This window comes from Barbus barbus, assembly GCF_936440315.1.
Source record: "Barbus barbus genome assembly, chromosome: 12".
NCBI lineage: Eukaryota > Metazoa > Chordata > Actinopteri > Cypriniformes > Cyprinidae > Barbus > Barbus barbus.
Genome location: NC_136740.1, coordinates 29,446,627 through 29,466,431, shown reverse-complemented (window position 1 = coordinate 29,466,431; position 19,805 = coordinate 29,446,627). Strand labels below are relative to the sequence as shown.

At 36.7% G+C, this 19,805-nt stretch overlaps 1 protein-coding gene across 1 annotated transcript in view; it reads right to left on the bottom strand.

Annotated features, from left to right (window-relative positions):
- plcl2 (phospholipase C like 2) overlaps nucleotides 1–19,805 on the bottom strand; it is a 44,357-nt gene that overhangs the window by 5,882 nt on the left and 18,670 nt on the right. The window contains exons 2-4 of the mRNA XM_079430175.1: nucleotides 16,549–19,035; nucleotides 13,361–13,564; nucleotides 8,319–8,394 (exon numbers count right to left, since the gene is read on the bottom strand). Of these exons, the coding sequence (XP_079286301.1) occupies nucleotides 8,319–8,394; nucleotides 13,361–13,564; nucleotides 16,549–19,035 (2,767 nt within the window). The remainder of the gene's footprint in view (nucleotides 1–8,318; nucleotides 8,395–13,360; nucleotides 13,565–16,548; nucleotides 19,036–19,805) is intronic.

Sequence of the window (19,805 nt, the reverse complement as noted above, 5' to 3'; positions counted from 1 at the left end):
TGATGCAAAGATGAATTTTCAGCATCATTACTCCAGTCAAATCGTGAAAATATGCTGATCTGTTGCTCAAGAAACATTTCTTATTATTATCAATGTTAAAAACAGTTGTGCTGCTTCAAATTTTTGAAACCTGATGCATGTTTTTTCCAGGATTCTTTGATGAATAACAAGTTCAATTTGTTACAGAAATATTTAGTAACATTATAAATGTTTTTACTGTCACATTTGACAAATTTTATGCATCCTTGTTAAATTATATAATTTAATAAATTTTATTTATTTCTTAAAAAATGTACTGCCCATAAATTTCTGAACAATAGTGTACATTTCCAAATATGTATTTGCAGTTTGCAATTAAATATGAGAATTCATGCCTCCAACCAATCAACTGTTGTGACAAAAATCAATAAACACCAAAAAATATTTATATATTTCCATTTATATGCACCAATATCACAATACTTTATAATAAACAACATTTACATACACATTTGAACAGAATCATTGTAATATATGAAAGCTCATTTCAATCGGAGTTCAGAATTGAATAAATTAATTAATTTGAATCCACAGTTTGAACTGATTAAAAGAAAGGAACCACATCAACTAGTTGAATTGTTCTTGCATTTCAAGTCAGAGACGTTATGCTCTGATTCTTGAATCAAGTCTAAAAGAATTTAAAAAGTACCTTAAATCACTGCAAATAGAGTCCAATATTTTGTTTGTGGGACGTCCCAGCTCAGCATGCACAACTTACCCATCGGGCTAAACAATAAGGATGGCTTGTGGCCAATTTGAGAGAGTTTCAAGCCATTTGAACTCTTTCAGGCAACAAAATCCCTCCAATAGTCAAGCTTCTCATGTATTGATAAGCTTTGACAACTTTAGTTACCAGGATCAAAGAAACTATGGGATGTGGGCGCACAGTTCAAACAAACACATTCACTTCCAGTCATCTCAACACACCACCGCGAGGTGAGTTTATTCTGTTGGCTCGGATTAAATCCTCGTGGGAGACGCGAGGACAGGGCTTATACAGCAGATCCATCTCTTTGTGTTTGCTGTTTTCAGCGCCCAGACTGGCGGCTTGTTGCAGTAAATTGCGAGTGTCAAATTTCTCCTTGAGCCGCGCGGCGCAAATGAGGACGATGAACGCTTGTGACGCGATCAGAAAACAGGTGGCTAATACACATTTAAAACAGAAATGGAAAGAGAGGAAGAAAATAAGGGAGGGAGGAAGCAGAGATGAGAAGATGCGAGTGTGGGCGCAGCAGACAGACACGAATCCTTTCAGACTGCATTAGCATCAAGGCAAAGAACACAGAAGAGATTTGTCACCAAAGACCTGCACCGTTCTGTTTCTGTCTTTGTCTTTCTTTCATTCGCACTGATCTGAAGAACGGCCACGGAGTAGAGGAAACATCTCTTTTCAGTGATAATTTAGTTTGGTGTGCTGCATCTTCAAAATAAATGCCACCGATATGATACACGTTGCACACAAATATGACAAGATATGGGTGAAAATGCAACGTTTCAATCTGAATGGCCTGGTTTCAATGCCACTTCCAGGACTCAAGCTGCCAGGAAACAAATCTACAATGAGCAGGCTTGTTGTGTTTGAATCTGAATGAACAATACTAACAAAAAAAAATAATTTCTGATATAAAATAGCATAAATGATAAAAGTCCATGACTATATTCTGAAGTCATATGATTGTTTTGAGTGCAGGTTTATTATCATTTACTAAAAAGATATTAAAAACATTTTTGAAATGAAGCTGAAATTAAATAAAATAAATATTAGAGTGAAAAAATAAATGACAATTTTGGAAAATGCTGTCTTGGCAAGTTGAAACACTAAAAAAAAAAACTAAAACTGAAATAAAAATGAACAAAAATATATAAATAAATAAAATACTAGAAATTAAACTAAAATTTATAATAAAACTGAAAATATAAAAATAGAAGCTAATTAAAAGTATTAATATAAATGGTAATCACATAAATAATACTAAACACTGGTTGTGCGACAAACTTAAAATTATTAAATTGTTATATTAAAACTTATACAAAAACATGTTAAGCACATAACAAAACTCACTAAAAATAAATCAGAATTAAAATGGAAAAATATAAATAAAAGCTCATTTTAAAATATTAATAAAAACTGTAATCGTATATATTAGGGATGGTAAGATTCACAGATTTGCATCGGTGCATCTGCATTAAAAGCATCGATTTTAAAAAAGTGTGCATGGGATACAAGTTGCCATTTGTATCACGATGCATCGTTTCTAACATATTTGCATCGGTTCAAACCGGTTTATATACACAGAAGTATAGCACATCTAAGAACTACGATTATTTATAAAGTGACCAATAATTTGGGACCAATATTTTCAAAGTAGGTTGATTTTGTCGAGCACATTCTCCATTCACCACTGCTGCTAAGTGAATATGACGCATCACAACACTATAGAGACCGAGGCATTAGAAGTCCGAATGCACTTAAGTTCATTTGAGTTGATTTCTGTCTGAATCAAAGGAATAAATGCGAACTATCTATATGTACAATATTGAATTGCATAGCATCATATTTTTTCCATTGCATCATATTTAAACTTATAAATATATAGACTAAAATGTATAAATAAAATATAATATATAAACTAATGAATACTAATTTAATACTATAAAACTATAAATCATACTTAACAGTTTGTGTGAGTAACAGACTGAAATTTATTATGCATCTTTTTATGGCGATTTGTTCTTTTCGACAGATCGACAGATGTGTTTACAATGGATTTTTTGTGTTTAAAAACACTAAACTAAACAGCAAAAACCTCAGAATAATGGACAGATATTTACATGCATCAACTTGCATACTTGGTGTTCAGCAACTTGGCAAAGCACAGTTAGGGACTGAAGAGGAATTAGGACAAATACTGTTACTCCTAAACCCCTGAATGACTGACAATGGGAACGTCCATCAAACCCTGCGCTGTTTCTGTCTTTTTGTGTACATTAGCAACAGCGTGTGAGAGTTAATCCGCCTATAACCGTGCATGTGTTGCGCTCCGTCTCGCGTTCTCAGCAATGACATCTAGGTGTGCAAACGCTCCCACAGCTGTAAACCCTCTCTGAAAGGAGATCACGGCTTAAATGACAGTCTCTAGATGCAGATCGTTGGCCAATGAGGCGGCACACAAGCCTGGGGAGACAGTGTTTGACTTCGTACAAATAGAGCAATAATACTCAAGAGGGGGAAGCCATTACCGCGAGCAGCGCAAGCATATTTCAAGATGATTTGTATTCATTCCTGCCGTTACTTTCACACTCTGTTAACCTCAGCAGTGGTGGGCTCTCACGTCTGCGAGCCCCTTGGATTTGATGGGCAGTAGCAAGGAGAGGTGCTGTCGGGTTAATGATGCATGATCGAGCCGAGGAAGGCAGCCAATGGCACTCCGACGGCTCTTCCTGGCAGGGGTTGCCTAGCAACATACTGTAGGAAGAGTGGGAAAACCTGGGCTGTCATTCCACACGCGCGGCGTCTCTGTGGATGCCAGCTCTGTGACACTGCGCAGACAGCATGAAAGAACGCCGCAGAGCCCCAATGCACGTGTGAGGGCAGCAGCGTGCTTCTAAGACACCTGCGCATCACTTCGTAGCCTTTTATGTGCTTTAAATGAATTCGTTTTACAGAAATGCCTGTAGTCTGGCACACTGCTATGCCTCATGCGCCGCCTGTCAACCGCAGTAACGAGAGCGACTGTAATGGCAGCATGCTGGCAACGTAAACTTGCTTTTTGGATGCGCTAATAGACCTTTAAATTAACAGATTGAAAGAATAGTTCACCCTTAGGCCATCCAAAATGAGTTTGTTGCTTTCTCAGAGCAGATTTGGAGAAATTTAGCATTCCATCACTTGCTCACCAATGGATCCTCTGCAGTGAATGGGTGCCGTCAGAATGAGAGTCCAAACAGCTGATTAAAACATCACAGCAATCCATACCACTCCAGTCCATCAACCTCAACACATTAACATCTTGTGAAGTGAAAAATCATTTAGGCATTTCAACTGTAGCTTCCAGCTACATAATCCAAGATCATAATCCATAATAACGCTTCCTCACATGAAAAAGTCCATCTCCTGTTATCTCTCACATCAAAAATGGTTTTTGCTTGTAAACAGTGCTTGATTTGTGCAGATTACTCTCTTGATTCAGATGAGATGACTTTTTCACTGGAGAAAGCAATATTTTGGATTATGGACTGGTATTTTAAAAAGAAGCAATGGTTTGAAGTTAAAACCACTGATGGATTAGTTTCTTACAAACATGCAGTGTTTCGCTTCACAAGATGTTAACTGATGGACTGGAGTGATGTGGATTATTGTGATGTTTTTATCAGCTGTTTGGACTCTCGTTCTGACGGCACCCATTCACTGCAGAGCATCCATTGGTGAGCAAGTGAAATAAGGCTACATTTCTTCAAATCTGTTCTGAAAAACTCATCTACATCTGGGATGAGTTAATTATCAATATATTTTCATTTCTGGGTGAACTATTTCTTTGAACAATACTGTCATTGATGTTGCCTACATACTTTATGCTACTGTATCCACCTTGACATTTGTAACTTCAATGTGTGAGACCTCTGGTGTTTTTCACTTCCAGTTATTTTAGATGTACAAAAACAGTCCGTTATACTCCTTTATATTACAAACTGATATTTATCACATTATTTAAATGTATTGTTGTAATCATAGACAAACTGGTTTGTAGTGGAAATAGTTGTACTGTTGTTTATCTATAATAGTTATCTATAACTTATTTCCGTTTCAAAACTCACTGTTACATGGAATAGTGTTTTTTTCAGCACCTTGCATCCTTGAAAAAATACAAAAACAGCAAATTGAAAACATAAAGCATCATGTTTTGTCATTACAGTATGTGAAGACTCACTGGCCAACTCAATTAAAGAACACTCAGAAAAACGCTCTCACTGCTCATCCTGCAGATTATCGTAATTATCTTAAGCATGCACCTCTGTTTTTGTCAGCTGCTTTGACCCTGTATTTTCAGTTCCGCACACAGGGTCATGTTTTTATTACATCATGTCAAGTTGAGACCCTCTCAAGCCCCTGCATTCTGTTCTATTCTGCTGCGCTCCATCTAGCTTATAAAAAAAAAAAAAAAAAAAAAATGCATCTAAATTTCCCATTATTTTTGTGAAAGCTTATTTCCATGGTTACAAACTGTGTGTGAGTGTGTGTATATATCTTGCAAGACATTTTGTTTAGTGAGAATATACTCAAACAATATATATGCAACGATATATTATACATAAAAATATATAAAATATGGAGGGCTCTTTACAGCATGAAAACTGACTTGTGTCCATCTACAGCCATCATTTTTATTTTTTGTATGCTATGACTTAGATGCAGTGTTATTTCTATAGTATATATTATTAGCTTAGCATTATTTTTTTATATCTTTAGTTTTCTTTTTTTTTGTCCCGTGATTCTGTCATTTTCATTTGTTTTTGTTTATTTTTTAATTTATCTATATAGATTTTTTATTTTTTTTTATTTAGCTTTCAAGGTAACTTTTTTCAAATGCTCATGTATGTTTTTGTTTAATTCAAGTTTTTAATCTATTATTTGTTTAATCTATTTTAATTACAGAAAATATTTTAATAATATTAGTTTTACTTACTAACAACACTGCTCAGGGGATTTTATTAGTTTATATGAATTTTATTAGATATTAGTTTTATCTTGGTCTGCATGCAAGCTATGCATTTGCTTTACTAGTGTATCAAATCCAAAGTACATAAGCACAGCCTCCTTACAAGCAACCAACTCCCGCTGGAGTCAGGGTGATGGTTAGTGCACAAATTTTCATATATTTACAACAAAAGTATAACCTCTACAGGTCTCTTAGATGCTTGGAGCACTGGCCGGCACTGCGTTACTCAAAATGCAGCATGTTATTTACTCTGCCTGTAGATCAATAACTGCTCGGTCTTTCGCAGTGGCCAGTTTTGATTATTCAGGGCTGTCGATGCCGGAGTTTTCCACTGGATTCCACATGGGAACGGGCAAGTATTGACCCACTTTTCCTATTCACCGTTAGTAGCTCGAGCTCCGTGTACAGCTCCATCAGTCCATCTCTGCCACACCATCCACCGGCCGTTCATCCACATTAACTAATGTGTTCATGCGGGATTCTGAAGTGCACCAGGCGGAGATGGGCCTCTTAAGAGAGGCAAGAAACCACAGAGATTGATTTACAGTGTTTACTGCAGATCAGACAAAGCCGTTCTCTGTGTGCTCGTGCTGGGACAAAAGAGGATGAATATTTGATGTGGCCACAGACTCTGGAAATCAATAAAAGCTTTGTGGTTTGTCTCACTTCTGACGCAGGATATTAAACTGCGTTAAAAGTGGTGGAAAATGACAGTGTTAAGCAGAAGAAATCAAAGATGGAAGCGGCTGAGTGATAGTTTGATGATGAACAACATCTTCACATTTTCTAAAGAAAGCAAGAGTGGGGTGAAAGTTGTTCCGAGTGGTTCTTTGTGCTTTTTTACACAGCATGTTCATAGTGGTTGCTAGGTTGTTCTATGTTAATCTAATGCTGCATGCTATTTACATGTTAACCACCTCTCAGAACACCTATAGCCATGTCTTGGCAACCACCCACTTTTCTTTCAGTAGAACAGTATAAAAGATTTTTAGCTGAAACTGTGATTGGTCCTTGGTGATTCATAAAATGCAAGTCAGCGGCTGTATGTTTTTGAGAATAAAAAAGCATGTCAAGGAACCCAAGATTAATACCTTTGGCCAAGCGTGTAGGTTTGTTTTTGACATTGGTGGGGACATTGCACATACCTCAATGCATCATCAGGAGCCACTGGTATTAAATTGATGTTTCTTGATGTGCTTTTTTAAGGCTTGCATTTTTTTTTCTGGCTTGCATTTTATGAATCACAAAGGACCACAGTTTCAGCTAAAAATCTTCTTTACTGTTATGCTCAGGGGAAAAAAACATCATTTTTGATGACCTGAGGGTGAGTAAATTAACAGCAAATTTTCACTTTTTGGATGAATTACCACTTTTTTTATGGATTTTAATAAACTCCTAAGTATGAGCAACAGTAATCGTGAAAGTTGCTTAAACAAGCATTAATAACCGCTGTGCTTCAAGATTTATTTGGCCATTATTAAAGCCAAACAGGACAGAAAATGACACATGCGGTATTGAAGCAATCGGCAAGCTTATTGATTTAGTGTTGGCTTGACAAAACAGAACGGTAGTGTGTGCGTTTGGGTGCGACTCTGATAATTGTTCATCGAGAGAACATCTAATGAACTCTAACAGCTTCCTGTTCCAAGATTCCATCAGCTGCGATCAATGAAACACACTGCCAGCCTCCCGCATCGATCACCTGCCAATCACGGTCTCCCAGCAACACAACCAAGATGCAGAAAAAACTAAATGATTATCAATGTTTCCACTCTGCATCACAAGGTTTTATGAACGCAACAGGACGTAATCAGATAAAAAGCAACAGGAAAATGAGGAAATGAGAATCACCGCAGGAATGATGCACATTTACTTTTCACTAATAAAAAAGCAAAACTAGAAATAGCATCATTTGCCTGGCTATATTGAATTTTTTTTCTGATGAAATTTTGATTCCTCTGTCGTATTTGATTTGTGAGATCAGAAGTGAAGCTACATTGTGCACTTCAAATAAACAATCAATGCAATTTCAAAAGGCCACAGATGCATCTTAAAATGACACAAACGCTTGATAAAACACACCGCCTTTCTTCTGCATTCAGATTTTCTCTTTCATTTCGGGGTGAATGCAACTGAGGCCAATCTTCGGCGATTGCATCGTGCAGCTGTTAGCGTCACACTGATTACATGGCTTTGATAGGCCATAGATGTTTACCCTTTTAGTCCCTGTTAATTAGAGAACAGAGAGCGAATGACACTATTGAGAGTCAAAAAACCCTACTTGAATGGTGTTTGAAAAGCAGGACATCACACAGGTGAAGAGAAATGCACAATAAGCCTTATATAACACAGTGTGGCATAATTAGTCCTTTCTCTTTGAGCTTTTTTAGTATGAACACACTTGTGTTTTCTTTCTATTTCCGAGGGAGCTGCGATCGAAGGGCCACGTCGATCAGCTGTGTTCCAAGAAACACCCGTCCCTGGTGGAACACTGTCTTTCTCTTTCTCTCGCTCGCCTTTGTGTCTTTGCTTTCATTCTCTGGTGTGGTTTTTCATTCTTACCTGCTTTCTGGACTTGCAGTATTCGCTCATACACGCTGTCTGAGTTCTCCAGCAGTGTTTGGCTGGTCTGGATCATCTGTGAACATGGGAGAAAGGGACAGGTAATGAGCATCTGTGCGGTTACTGTAACACTCGGATGACAGCTCATTTGTAGTGTGCCACAGTGGCCTGTACCCTGCAGACACTCGCGTACATTCAGAGGTCATAAGGAATGTAACAAATACATTAGTCACACAGAAAATAAAATAAAAAAGCAAAATTTAAAAACTCTGTACTAGTTTTGTATGAAATGGCAGGAAGACGTGTCATGTTTATGAATTTGTGCCTGAATATGGGTCATACAGTAGCTGTTTAATTTAGATATTATTACAGATTATATCAGAGGTCATAAGAAACATAACAAATACATTGTAATCACCCCCCCCCCCACAAAAAAAAAAAAATAATAATAGTAATAAAAATAGTAATAAAATAACTTGCATAAAAAGTAAAATAAAGTAGCATCCTGTGGTACTTTTATATAAAAGGCAAGATAAGTTGGTTTTAAGAATTTTATATCTGAATATGGAACAAAACAAATACATTGCAATCACTCAAAATTAAATAAATTAAATTAAATAAACTACATTTTATACAGTAATAAATAAATAAATAAGAAGTTAAAAAGTCATATCATGGGGTAGTTTTGTATTAAATGCGAGAAGATAAGTTAAGTTTATGAATTTACTCCTGAATATGGGTCCTGTATAGAGTTATTAATTTTACAGTAAATTATTCAGTAGCTGTATAATTCAGATTTTATTTCAAATTCTAAACCATGATAAAAGTTATACAATTGTCTTATGAAAAATACTTTTTTATTAAAAAAAAAAAAATGGCCTGATGGAGTCTGAGGAAAAAAACAACAACTATTGTTAACTTTCTGAACAACGTAAGATTAGTAGCTACACTGTAAAAAAGAAAAAAGAAAAGCTGAGCCAACTTAAAATTAAGGCAACCAGTTTCAGCAGATTTTTGAGTTCTCAACTTGTTTTAAGTTTATACAACAAAAAGTTGAGAATCTCCTACAAAAATAAATTGAGAGAACTCAAAAATCTGCTGAAGCTGGTTGCCTTAAAATTTTTTTTTTTTTTACAGCGTACAAAGCAAAACAGGAAGTACATGGTCGCTGAATTGGTTGTGCACAGCTCGCCTAATGAGGAAAGTCATAGCAGGACAGAAAGTGGGGCAGATTATGTAACAGATATGCTCTTTTGTTGAACGTGGACCCACACCCTTCTAATGAGGTGAGCAGATTCCTACATTTAATTATGCCAGACCATTCAGACACGCACTAAAACTAATTCAGACAGACATCTCAGCACAGGCCAGCGGCTACAGATCCTGCAGCGAAACATCAGAAAGCCAGAGCCTAGTTAAAAAACTTATCTTATGAGACTCAACATGCTGCCAAGAAACACAAAGTAAAGTTGCATTTATTAAAGGCCATTTTATATCCTTTTTTCCTTGAAGTTCACTTATAATGCAAGTCTAGTTGTTTTCTAGTTTATTCTGTACCCCCTCTCTGACCCTTAGAAATAAACACAATTTTAATAATGCTAATTAATGTTTTCGCTACTGTATATTTAATAAGTCTATATGTAAATGAGTTGTGTTATGATTTACAGCATAGTTCATCTCAATCTCAAGCCTCTGTTTAAGTTTATTCATGCAGATGCTCATTCTGACCTTTAGACTCTTGAAATGCTGGCCCGTATCATAAAAACAAAGACCTCTGGGAAGAGTTTACAATTACAAAACATAACAGGGTGGGAAATGTGAAGTCATGCTTTAATTGTTGAAACTTCCTGCATTTAACATGTTGAATCTATTTTGTAACAACGGCTGTTTTGTAGAAATAATGGTTGACTAAATAAAAAAAACACCCTTCATTCCAATCATTTCAGAGCAAATACATAAATATAACGATGAATATTTAATGATACAATTACATAGCAGTTAAAAGATTTGGGGTTCATACTACTTTTTATTTTTAAGACTCCTATGCTCTCCAAGGTTGCATTTATTTGATCAAAAATGCAGTAATAATGTGAAATATTATTGCATTTTAAAATAATAACTGATTAACTGATTTTTATGATTTCTATTAGAATATATTTTAGAATGTAATTCATTCCTGTGATCAAAGTTGTATTTTCAGCATCATTACTCCAGTCTTCAGTGTCACATGATCTTCAGAAATCATTCTGATATACTGATTTAATGCTCAAGAAACATTTCTGATTATTATCAATGTTGAAAACTGCTGTTGTGCTGCTTCATATATCATACATTTTCATTTGATTAATAAAAAGATTATTTGAAAAATTTTGCTGAATAAAAGTTGTTGTTGTTATTTATGCTTATTTATAAAGTACAGAAATGTGACCTTGGACTGCAAACCCAGTCATAAGTAGCAATAGCCAACAATACATTATCATGGTCCATGAAGATATTTTGTAAATGTCCTACCGTAAATATATCAAAACTTCATTTTTGATTAGTAATATGCATTGCTAAGGACTTCATTTGGACAACTTTAAAGGCGATTTTCTCAATATTATGATTTTTTTGCACCCTCAGATTCCAGATTTTCAAATAGTTGTATCTCAGCCAAATATTGTCCTAACAAACCATACATCAATGGAAGGCTTATCTATTCAGCTTTCAGATGATGTATAAAGCCCTTATGACTGGTTTTGTGGTCCAGGGTCACAAATATGTTTCTGGAAAACGAGTTACAAAAGGATGATTTTCGCAACCTGTTTGTGCTATTGCTTCTATGACAATGAGTCAGCTGACTTAGTCATCTTGAGCAATTACAGGCTCTTGTGATGTAGAAACAAAGGATTAGCTGAAACTTTAATTTAATGCATTGTTATCGGCACAGGTCCTCATGTACCGCAGGTCAGTCTAATTGAATGTACATCTCTTTAGCGGCCAAAAGCATGGCAGGGTCACTTGTCGGGGGCCAGATTATCTTTCCATGCCAACAAAGAGCAGAACAGCTGCTTTAGCGTCTTTCTTTGATGGCTCGTGCTCAGAAACCTCTCACAGAGATCAATCATGAGGCTGTGGCAACTTTCCAGGAAGTCAGGTCGGAGCGCACACTTTCTGATGGCCTCGCCATGTGCCGATGGTCGCCCAGACCTGACAGATGCAGACAGGAAAGCTGACAGCACTCAAGATTTGGGCTTGCACAGGCAAATACCTCTCACATTCTCTACAGAAAATACACAAATCTAGTTAGGTGACACTAAAGCTACTTACAGTACACACATTATATTAGCAACCCCATTAGGAGTAACATAAGGCTAAGGATTATGATCAGTGCCACACTGGTGAAAGTTCATGAATGCATTTAATCAACAGAATGAATCTAATCTATCAAACTAGCTCTTCATTCATATAATCCAAAAATCAATTCACTGCAAAATCATTGAGACACATTTATTGACAAGAGCCCAAGAGCCAACACAGACGATCTGGTATATTTAATTCCGGTTAAATACAATAAAAAGTATTATATATATATATAAAAAAATTAATCGCAGTTTTCACAAACAACAACACAACACAAACCTTTTCAACATTCATAATCAGAAATGTTTCTTGAGCAGCAAATCAGCATATTAGAATGATTTCTGAAGGCTCATGTGACACTGAAGACTGGAGTAATGATGCTGAAAATTCAGCTTTGATCACAGAAATAAATTTCATTTAAAATATATATTTAAAAAGAAACTGCAATAATATTTCACAAAAAACAAAAAAAAAAAAAAACCTCACAAAATTACTGTTTTTAAAGCATTTTTTGTATAAAATAAATGCAGCCTTTATGAGCAAAAGAGCTTTCTTTAAAAAGGCCTTAGAATGGAACTGTGTTTAAGAGAAGAGTGTAACTAGAAAAAATGATGCCCTATAGAACAATCAAGGATGGAACATTATTTAAAATCCCCTGATATTTCCTGGATCTTTAATCACTAGGCCACACCACAGCTTTTTGGTTGTATCTGTATCAGAGATGCGGGTAACGGCCTCATGTGCGCACAGCTGCAGCAGCTGTCTCATCGCTGACATGCCCACTGTCATTACATTACTAATGGCTGGAGAAATTGCAGCCTTGGTGGCAGACAAACCACTATAGGGGGTATTTATAGAGCGGGGGACCAGGAGGAGGACAAAAGCAACCCCTTGTTCAACTGGTGCAAAAACAGCACTGCGTTTCCTCAAGGATGTGCATATCGCTCAGCTCATTCATATATGCTTGTCATTGGACAATAAACACTTTGCTCTTTAGATTTCGGAATCAGCCCAAAAAATAGTTTTTCTGTGATTATTTTCATAAATGTGTTTGCTTGTGGAACAATGCTGTCGCAGACTTTTTATAAAAGCAATGCGATAATAAATAAGCCAATTTTTGACATGTTGATATGAGGAATTTGGTCTCATATGGATCTGTTGTGCTCCTCTGTTCTTCCCGAAACGAGAGCTTTGAGACTTTCATTCCGTTCCTGCTCATCAAACTGCAAAACACGGCTATTCATTGGGCAGTTTTCCCAGGAGTTTGAATTTACAATTTGTGATGGTGAATTATTCAAACATAAGCAAAAACCAAAACTGTTGCGACTCATTAACATGAGCCATGGATACAGACCTGCTTTATTCATGGTTGCATCATCACAACTCATCAAATCTGATCCAAAAAACTTTATTTCACTTCAGGCTACATTAAATCATGCAAACTAAATGTGTGCATACAGAATTTCTCAGACATATCAGCAGATTTTTGTAAATGTGTGTGTGGATTCAGAATAATGAATTTCAGCCAAACAAAGCTATTCTGTGGCACCCGAACACTCTGAATACAGTCTGTTGATGTAAATATTATCTTTGTGTTTCAGTGAAAACAAATAACCACATATAGGTCTGGAAACACGAGAGTGAATAAATAATGAATTTTCATTTTTGGAGGACCTCTTCCTTAAAAGAATTGCACTCACCATCTCATAAGCGGTGACCACTTTCTTGAGGACTTCAGGTAGCAGGCCCTGGGCCTCCATGGTGGGGTACTGATCTTTGAGGTTAAACAGCAGAAGCGGGCTGCTGTCCGGCCCGATGAGGCGCGGGGAGAGCGCTAGTATACACTGCTTCAGGTTAGCCACCGCAGAGAGACCGCAAAGCTCTTTAAACGGCACAATGGCATTCTGTGAAGGACATGTAGGTCAAAGAGTGAGCATGCACATAAATATTTTGCAGCACAGAACAAGTTGTTTTATGATAATATCTACCACCAAATGTAGGGCATTAATCAAAATGAAAGCAAAATTGCAATATGGCTTCAATTTAATAAATATCTATACGTGCTGTGTGCTTCAAAGTGAAGCATGGCACTGTGTTCTTTTACACGTGAGCTGCTCATTATCTGACAGTGTTTGCAAACCCTGTGGTTTTCTGCCAAAGGTTTTTCTAAGGTTTGACATTTGAAAAATTAAGAAATTAAGATAGATGGGCATAAATATAAATACTATAATTTTACAGTAGTAATGAAAATTTTTTTTTTCTTACATAACTTTTTCAGTAAAATATTACAAAAATAATATATTTTTATTTTATTTAATAATTTTAATATTTTTATTTAGAAGTAGAAGTAGTAGTAGTAGCAATAATAATAATAATATACTTTTAATAATAATTTAAAAAAATATAGTTTTTCCTTAAATTCTAATTTTAGTCATTTTTATAAGGTTTCCTATTATTGTTATTTTTATTATTTTATAGTCACATTGATATAAAAATCACAGAATTGTGACCAAATTTTGCAGCAACTAAAGGAAGCACAACAGACCTGGATGTATTTTTTTTTTTTTTTTTACATTTAAATCGCATTGAAATTGATTTCATAAAAGTCACAAATTGATTTTTCCCCAAATACTACAGTTCTAACCAAACATATTTTAAAAATGCTATGACAGAGCACAGTAGTGACTGGCTACTATTATGTTCTGAATGGAATACTAACATACTGCATGCTGTGCATATTAAAAAAAAAAAAAAAGAAAAAAAAGCCTGGCAATATCACTTACAGTACACTGGAAATGTTGAGCGCATTGCATTATGGTACTGTACTGTATGCATACTGCATGCTACATCTAATATACTGTGTGTGCACGTACATAACATGCAGCAGGAATAGCAAGAGCATTATAGTAGCATGCTATTCTGAACATAAATTGGTGACCTAATTGTGGGAGGTGGCGAGAAAACAAAAACCGAGCCAATGGTAGCAATGTGCCGACTTCCCCATAGTGAACGTCCCCAAACAAGAAATGCGACAGGAAGTGGTTTTTGTAAGCGAGTCTTCTACAATAGCACTGCTCTGAGTGTAAGAGGTAGACGTAATTTTTCTTGTGAAGTTTAAAATACAAGCAACAGCAATATTTAACAGACACATTCACCCACTACAACAACTGAAGCGTCACAGCCTCAGAGCCTGGAATTGTTTGTTCCACAGGAAGAATGCAATGTAAACAGAATTATTAAAATACCCGTAATATATTGCATGTTATGAATAGAATAGCTTATGCTGAAATAAAGCAAACACCAAAGCCAGAGACCACGTACACTGCTCCGTTCTCTGATTTTAAGCCTTTAAATGTAAAATAACTGAAACATTAGGGATGTGAGTTATATTAATATATTCATGATGTTTTTGCTGGCAATATACTGAAAAACTAAACATTGTGCATTTAAAAAAAAAAAAATGCTTTCTGTTAATCAATTCAGATTTAATCATTTAAATGAACCGATACTTAATTTACCGTTGGTCGTAAACAATTAAATAGCCATACGTTATTTATTGTAAAAAATATTGAGAAATCATTTCTTTTAGCTTTCCAGACCCACAAAGAATTAATATAAAGAAGATGCACTGAAATATTCTTTTTATCATCACTGATCCTGAAGTATGAATCAAGGTCGTTCTGACAAGATTGCGGTGTTCATTCTGAAGGCAACCGCCCAAAAACCAATGAACGAAAAATAAATTGAAACACCATCTGCGGTATAATCTTATGAAGAAGAAAAAACTGTTTCCTGACTTCAAAATCTTCTCAGTGCTTTCTTGTTATAGTAGTGCCAACCCCTTTTATCCATTAGACGACCTAATCTCTTCTTAAGGGATATGACCGACACATGTCTCAGGACATACTAACCCTGTGTTATGTAACATTTTCCACATCAAATATTAAAAGGAATTTGGCTGATCTTCTACCTGTAGCCTATATATGAGAATATTTTCAGTTCTCATGGCTAAAAAAGGGTCTGCAGTCGATCTTCAAAGTGTTTTTTGTGCCAGTCCAACAAGTTGAGCAACTTAGAGGAATTGCAGCTGATTAAAATCAGCACTTTTTGTTTATCAGTGCCAGTAAGATTTCAGTTCAAATGCTCCTGGTCTTGTGAAGAGAAATGTCCTGTAAGCTGTGCTGCTTTCTCAGGGTCGACTTTCAGAAGTTTCATTTGAGATCTCTCTCACGATACTGAAAGATGGATTTTGCCACACTGAAATACAGTTGGGCAAGTTGTCTTGGCAAGCTTTAAACTAAACATTTGCGGAGTTGAGACATATATCACCTAAAAATAGGACATTATATTTTCCATAATTACCCTACAAATAATACTTTGGAAATCCCTTTTCCCCCATTGAATAAAAAAATGTAAAAGTTTTTATATATAATATAGATATATACTTACTTGTCTGTCAGAATTGCGTGATATAAATTAAAGTAAAAATTTAAATTTAAATTAAAGTAAAAAATAAAGTTTATATTTTGGAGTTTTTTTTCTTGCAACTGTGACTTTATAACACGCAATTCTGAGAAAAAAGGTCCGAACTATGAGTTTATAATCACAAGCCAGAATTGCGAGATGTAAACTCGAATTAGAATTGTGAGACAAAAAGTCAAAATGATCAAAAAAAAATTATAAAAAAATATTTTTAAATTGAATTAAAATTTTATAAATAAATCTGACTTTCAGATTTTTTATTATTATTTTTACAATGATGGTATGCTGCTTTAATTAAATATAAACTAGGAATGATTTTACAGTATTCACCTTCATCTTTGCATTCAAACAGAGCCTTTATCATGTCATGACTTTTTGTTTCTCAATGAGGTAATCGTTATCTCACCTGCATGTTCTCTCTGAGATCAGTGGCCTCCCGAAGTGGCTGTGCAGCAGATTTAAAGACTTCATCTACAGCCTTGATGAGAAGTATCCTCATAGTAGCGTACTCCCGACCCCTTTTACCCTTGCGGACCGAAAGCCCCCTTTTGTGAGGTTTACCACCACCACGACGGTTAGTAATGGCCACATGGACGAAGACCCAGGCATGTGGAAGGAGTTCGCCCGTCAGCGACTGGAGGGGAATGTGGCGGAAACCTGGCTGAATGCAATCAAACGGAATTGTGTACTGACCGATAAACTCGTCTCCAATGTAGTCATCATCCAGAACAACAAAGCGCACCATTGCCAGTTCCGGAAGGTTAATCTGAAACTCGAAACTCTCATCAAAGATGGGGTTGTCGCCATTCTGATGGATCGTTTTAGTCCTTTGCTCTGCACAATCTGCAGGGATGCCATGAATTTCAATGTAAACGTAGGGATCTACCACATCACCTTTGGCGCCTGAGCCCTTGGGTTTGGGGAAATTTAGTCCGCTAATGATCTTTATGTGAAGAAGCTGTGGAGACACTCCCGGAACAGAGTCTTTAGTATTGGCACTAAAATAAGACACCTGCTCCCTCATGATCGCTGGGCGTAGAACATACCCACAGTTCCCGTTTTGTCTAAACCAGCCGATGTTGAGGTCCATCATGAGACCAGGTGTTTGATAGTTCATTGCTACTACTTGACAGCCACATTTCCAAAAGTCCTGCGGGTTCATGTTGCTGGAATCAATTCGCATTGGACTTGGGTATACCCTCGCTAGAAACTTCTTGTTGTAGTTAACAAACTCCCCAGGGTGGTCAGTGGCACACCTACTGGCAAAGACCTCATTGAAGGAGCAGAGCTCCCAGTGCTTCTGGTTCTGGAAAGCCGTCTGGAAATCCTTAAACCCAACAGACTTGCATAAGGTTACCAAGTCCGACAGATCCTTAGAGAGCTGGAACTTTTTGGGTTGAACAACCGTCTGCTGCTCACCACCTTCGTTGTTCATCCTTTGAGACATTTCCGCACCCTCGTCCTCATCCGTCACCTCGCCTTCGGTGCTGGTACAGTTGCTTGCAAGTTTCTTTCCTTTCAGAAGAATCTTTCCTTTTAGGTCCGAAGGGGACGGAAGGTAGGTGTCCTCAAGTTTGGGAGGATCTCCATGAATTTTGTCTCCGAGTATTTTCTTCAGGTGCTGAAACATTATCTTCTGTTGCTTCAAGGAACAATGGTTCTCCAAACACAAGATCAGAGGAAATTCCGAGGCTACGAAAGCGTACTTGTTGATGGTGTCAATGACGTTGCGGAAGACAATATGCGAGGTCATCGTATGGCCCGTGTAAATGACCGGTTCATTATCGGCCCCATCCCACACATCAAGTTCCACACTCCTGCAGCCCATCTTTAGGGCACGGATGTAGCCCGTGATGTCTGACGGACCCCTGAACTGGTCCTCAATCAGGTAGGTATTGTGGGAAGAGTTTATGTAATAGTGAGAAAGGGGTTGGTTCATGTCTTGGCATACTATTTTTTGTTCCGGATCAAAGATGTGGCAGTCTGCTGACATGAGGTAATTGGTAAACCCATCCAGGGAGAGCCATCCCTTGAGTTGCCCCTCCTTCGAGGGTTCATACTTCTGAATAATTTCCACACTGATGTCTTCACTCACCTTGGCCATGCCCTGCTCTGCCTCCAAAAAGATCATCAAGTCCTTTGTGTCAAGAAATTCCTTGTTGCTTGAGAATTGGACCAACAAAAAATAGATTTCTGGTCTCGTGCAAAGGTCGTGAAAGACTTCGATGAACTCCTCCTTGATCACATCGGAACCGATTTTATCTTTCGCTTTGTGCAACTCTTTGAACTTCAGCTCTATCTTGACATTTTTCACTCCAGGACTTAACTTCTTGATCAGTTGTACGGCCGAACAAAGACTAATGCATTTTCCGCCAATGATGTCCGCTTCGTCGAAGAGGTCGCCCAGCCAGGACGCACGCATGTTGTCCTGACTGCTCTGAATCATGTTAAGTGTGTGTTTTCCATACGATATTAAGTACCTGAGTCCAGTCACCCATATATTTGCTACATCGGCTGAATTCGCCACTAAATCAAGCGATTCATAGTTCTCCCCATAGATTACAGAGAACGCACAATCCTCGGAAATCTGATCCGAAATGCCATTGGTCCTGAAGGTGTCTGTGTTTTTACCGGTTCGCACCTCTTTAATGGATTTTACATCAATCTTGGCCTTGTCCGACTCTTTTTTGGATGGCTCCCATCGCAAAGACTGCATGTCGGCATCTAGGAGGAAATATCGGTAGTAGACTCTGGAGTTGGAGCGTACTTTCCTCAGTTCAGACCCGTCCACCATAGAATTAATACAGTCGCTTGCACTGCTGATCTTCTTCTCTGTTGGCATGCTACTGAACGACACAGTCTTTTTCCTTTCCTTGCAACGCCTGGAACCATCCTGGAAAATAAAGCAATTTATCATCAGTATTGAACAGCTTGACAACTACAGTATAATATGATGAACACATTTATGGAGAGGCATACAATTTGGACTTTCCCCAATATTTTTCAACCAAATTTACAGAAAACAAGGTAAGTTATAACAAACAAACTGTATAAACGGTATTATTATTTTATACTAATTTCATGAGCCTACTTAAATAAATGTGTTTAAAAGTATTTAATAAATATTTTGATAAATAAACACTTATTTTAACCTGAATAGTTAATTAAACATCTGTGAGGTTTATACCTTGTTTCAATAAACTCACATGGATATAGATTTAAATAAATGCAAATGTGCATATTTATTAAGCACATATTTGCATATTTAAGACCAGTAATGTGCATTGCAGTAATTTCATGTTGACTTTAAAATATAAGCTACTGAATTTGCATATTCAAATATGTTGAAGGAGGTCCATAAAATGGCTAAAACGACAATACAAACTGGAGTTTTCCTGTAGCATCATCTCTGCAGGAGTGTGATGCTGGTGTTGTGACCAAAAAAAAAAGCATCAATGTGTCCTTTACATTTATACCACCCTGAGCCTAGAAGCAGAAAAATATTGAGCTAAACCAGGCTTATTTAAGAAAATGATTACAGCCGTTTCATAATGAGAGAGCAGTTAATTCTTTACTAAGGCCTAAGAAAAATGCAATACAGGCTAAGTTTAAATGTTCTTGGCACTATATTTTTCACATATCTGCTTACAGCAGAATATCTGT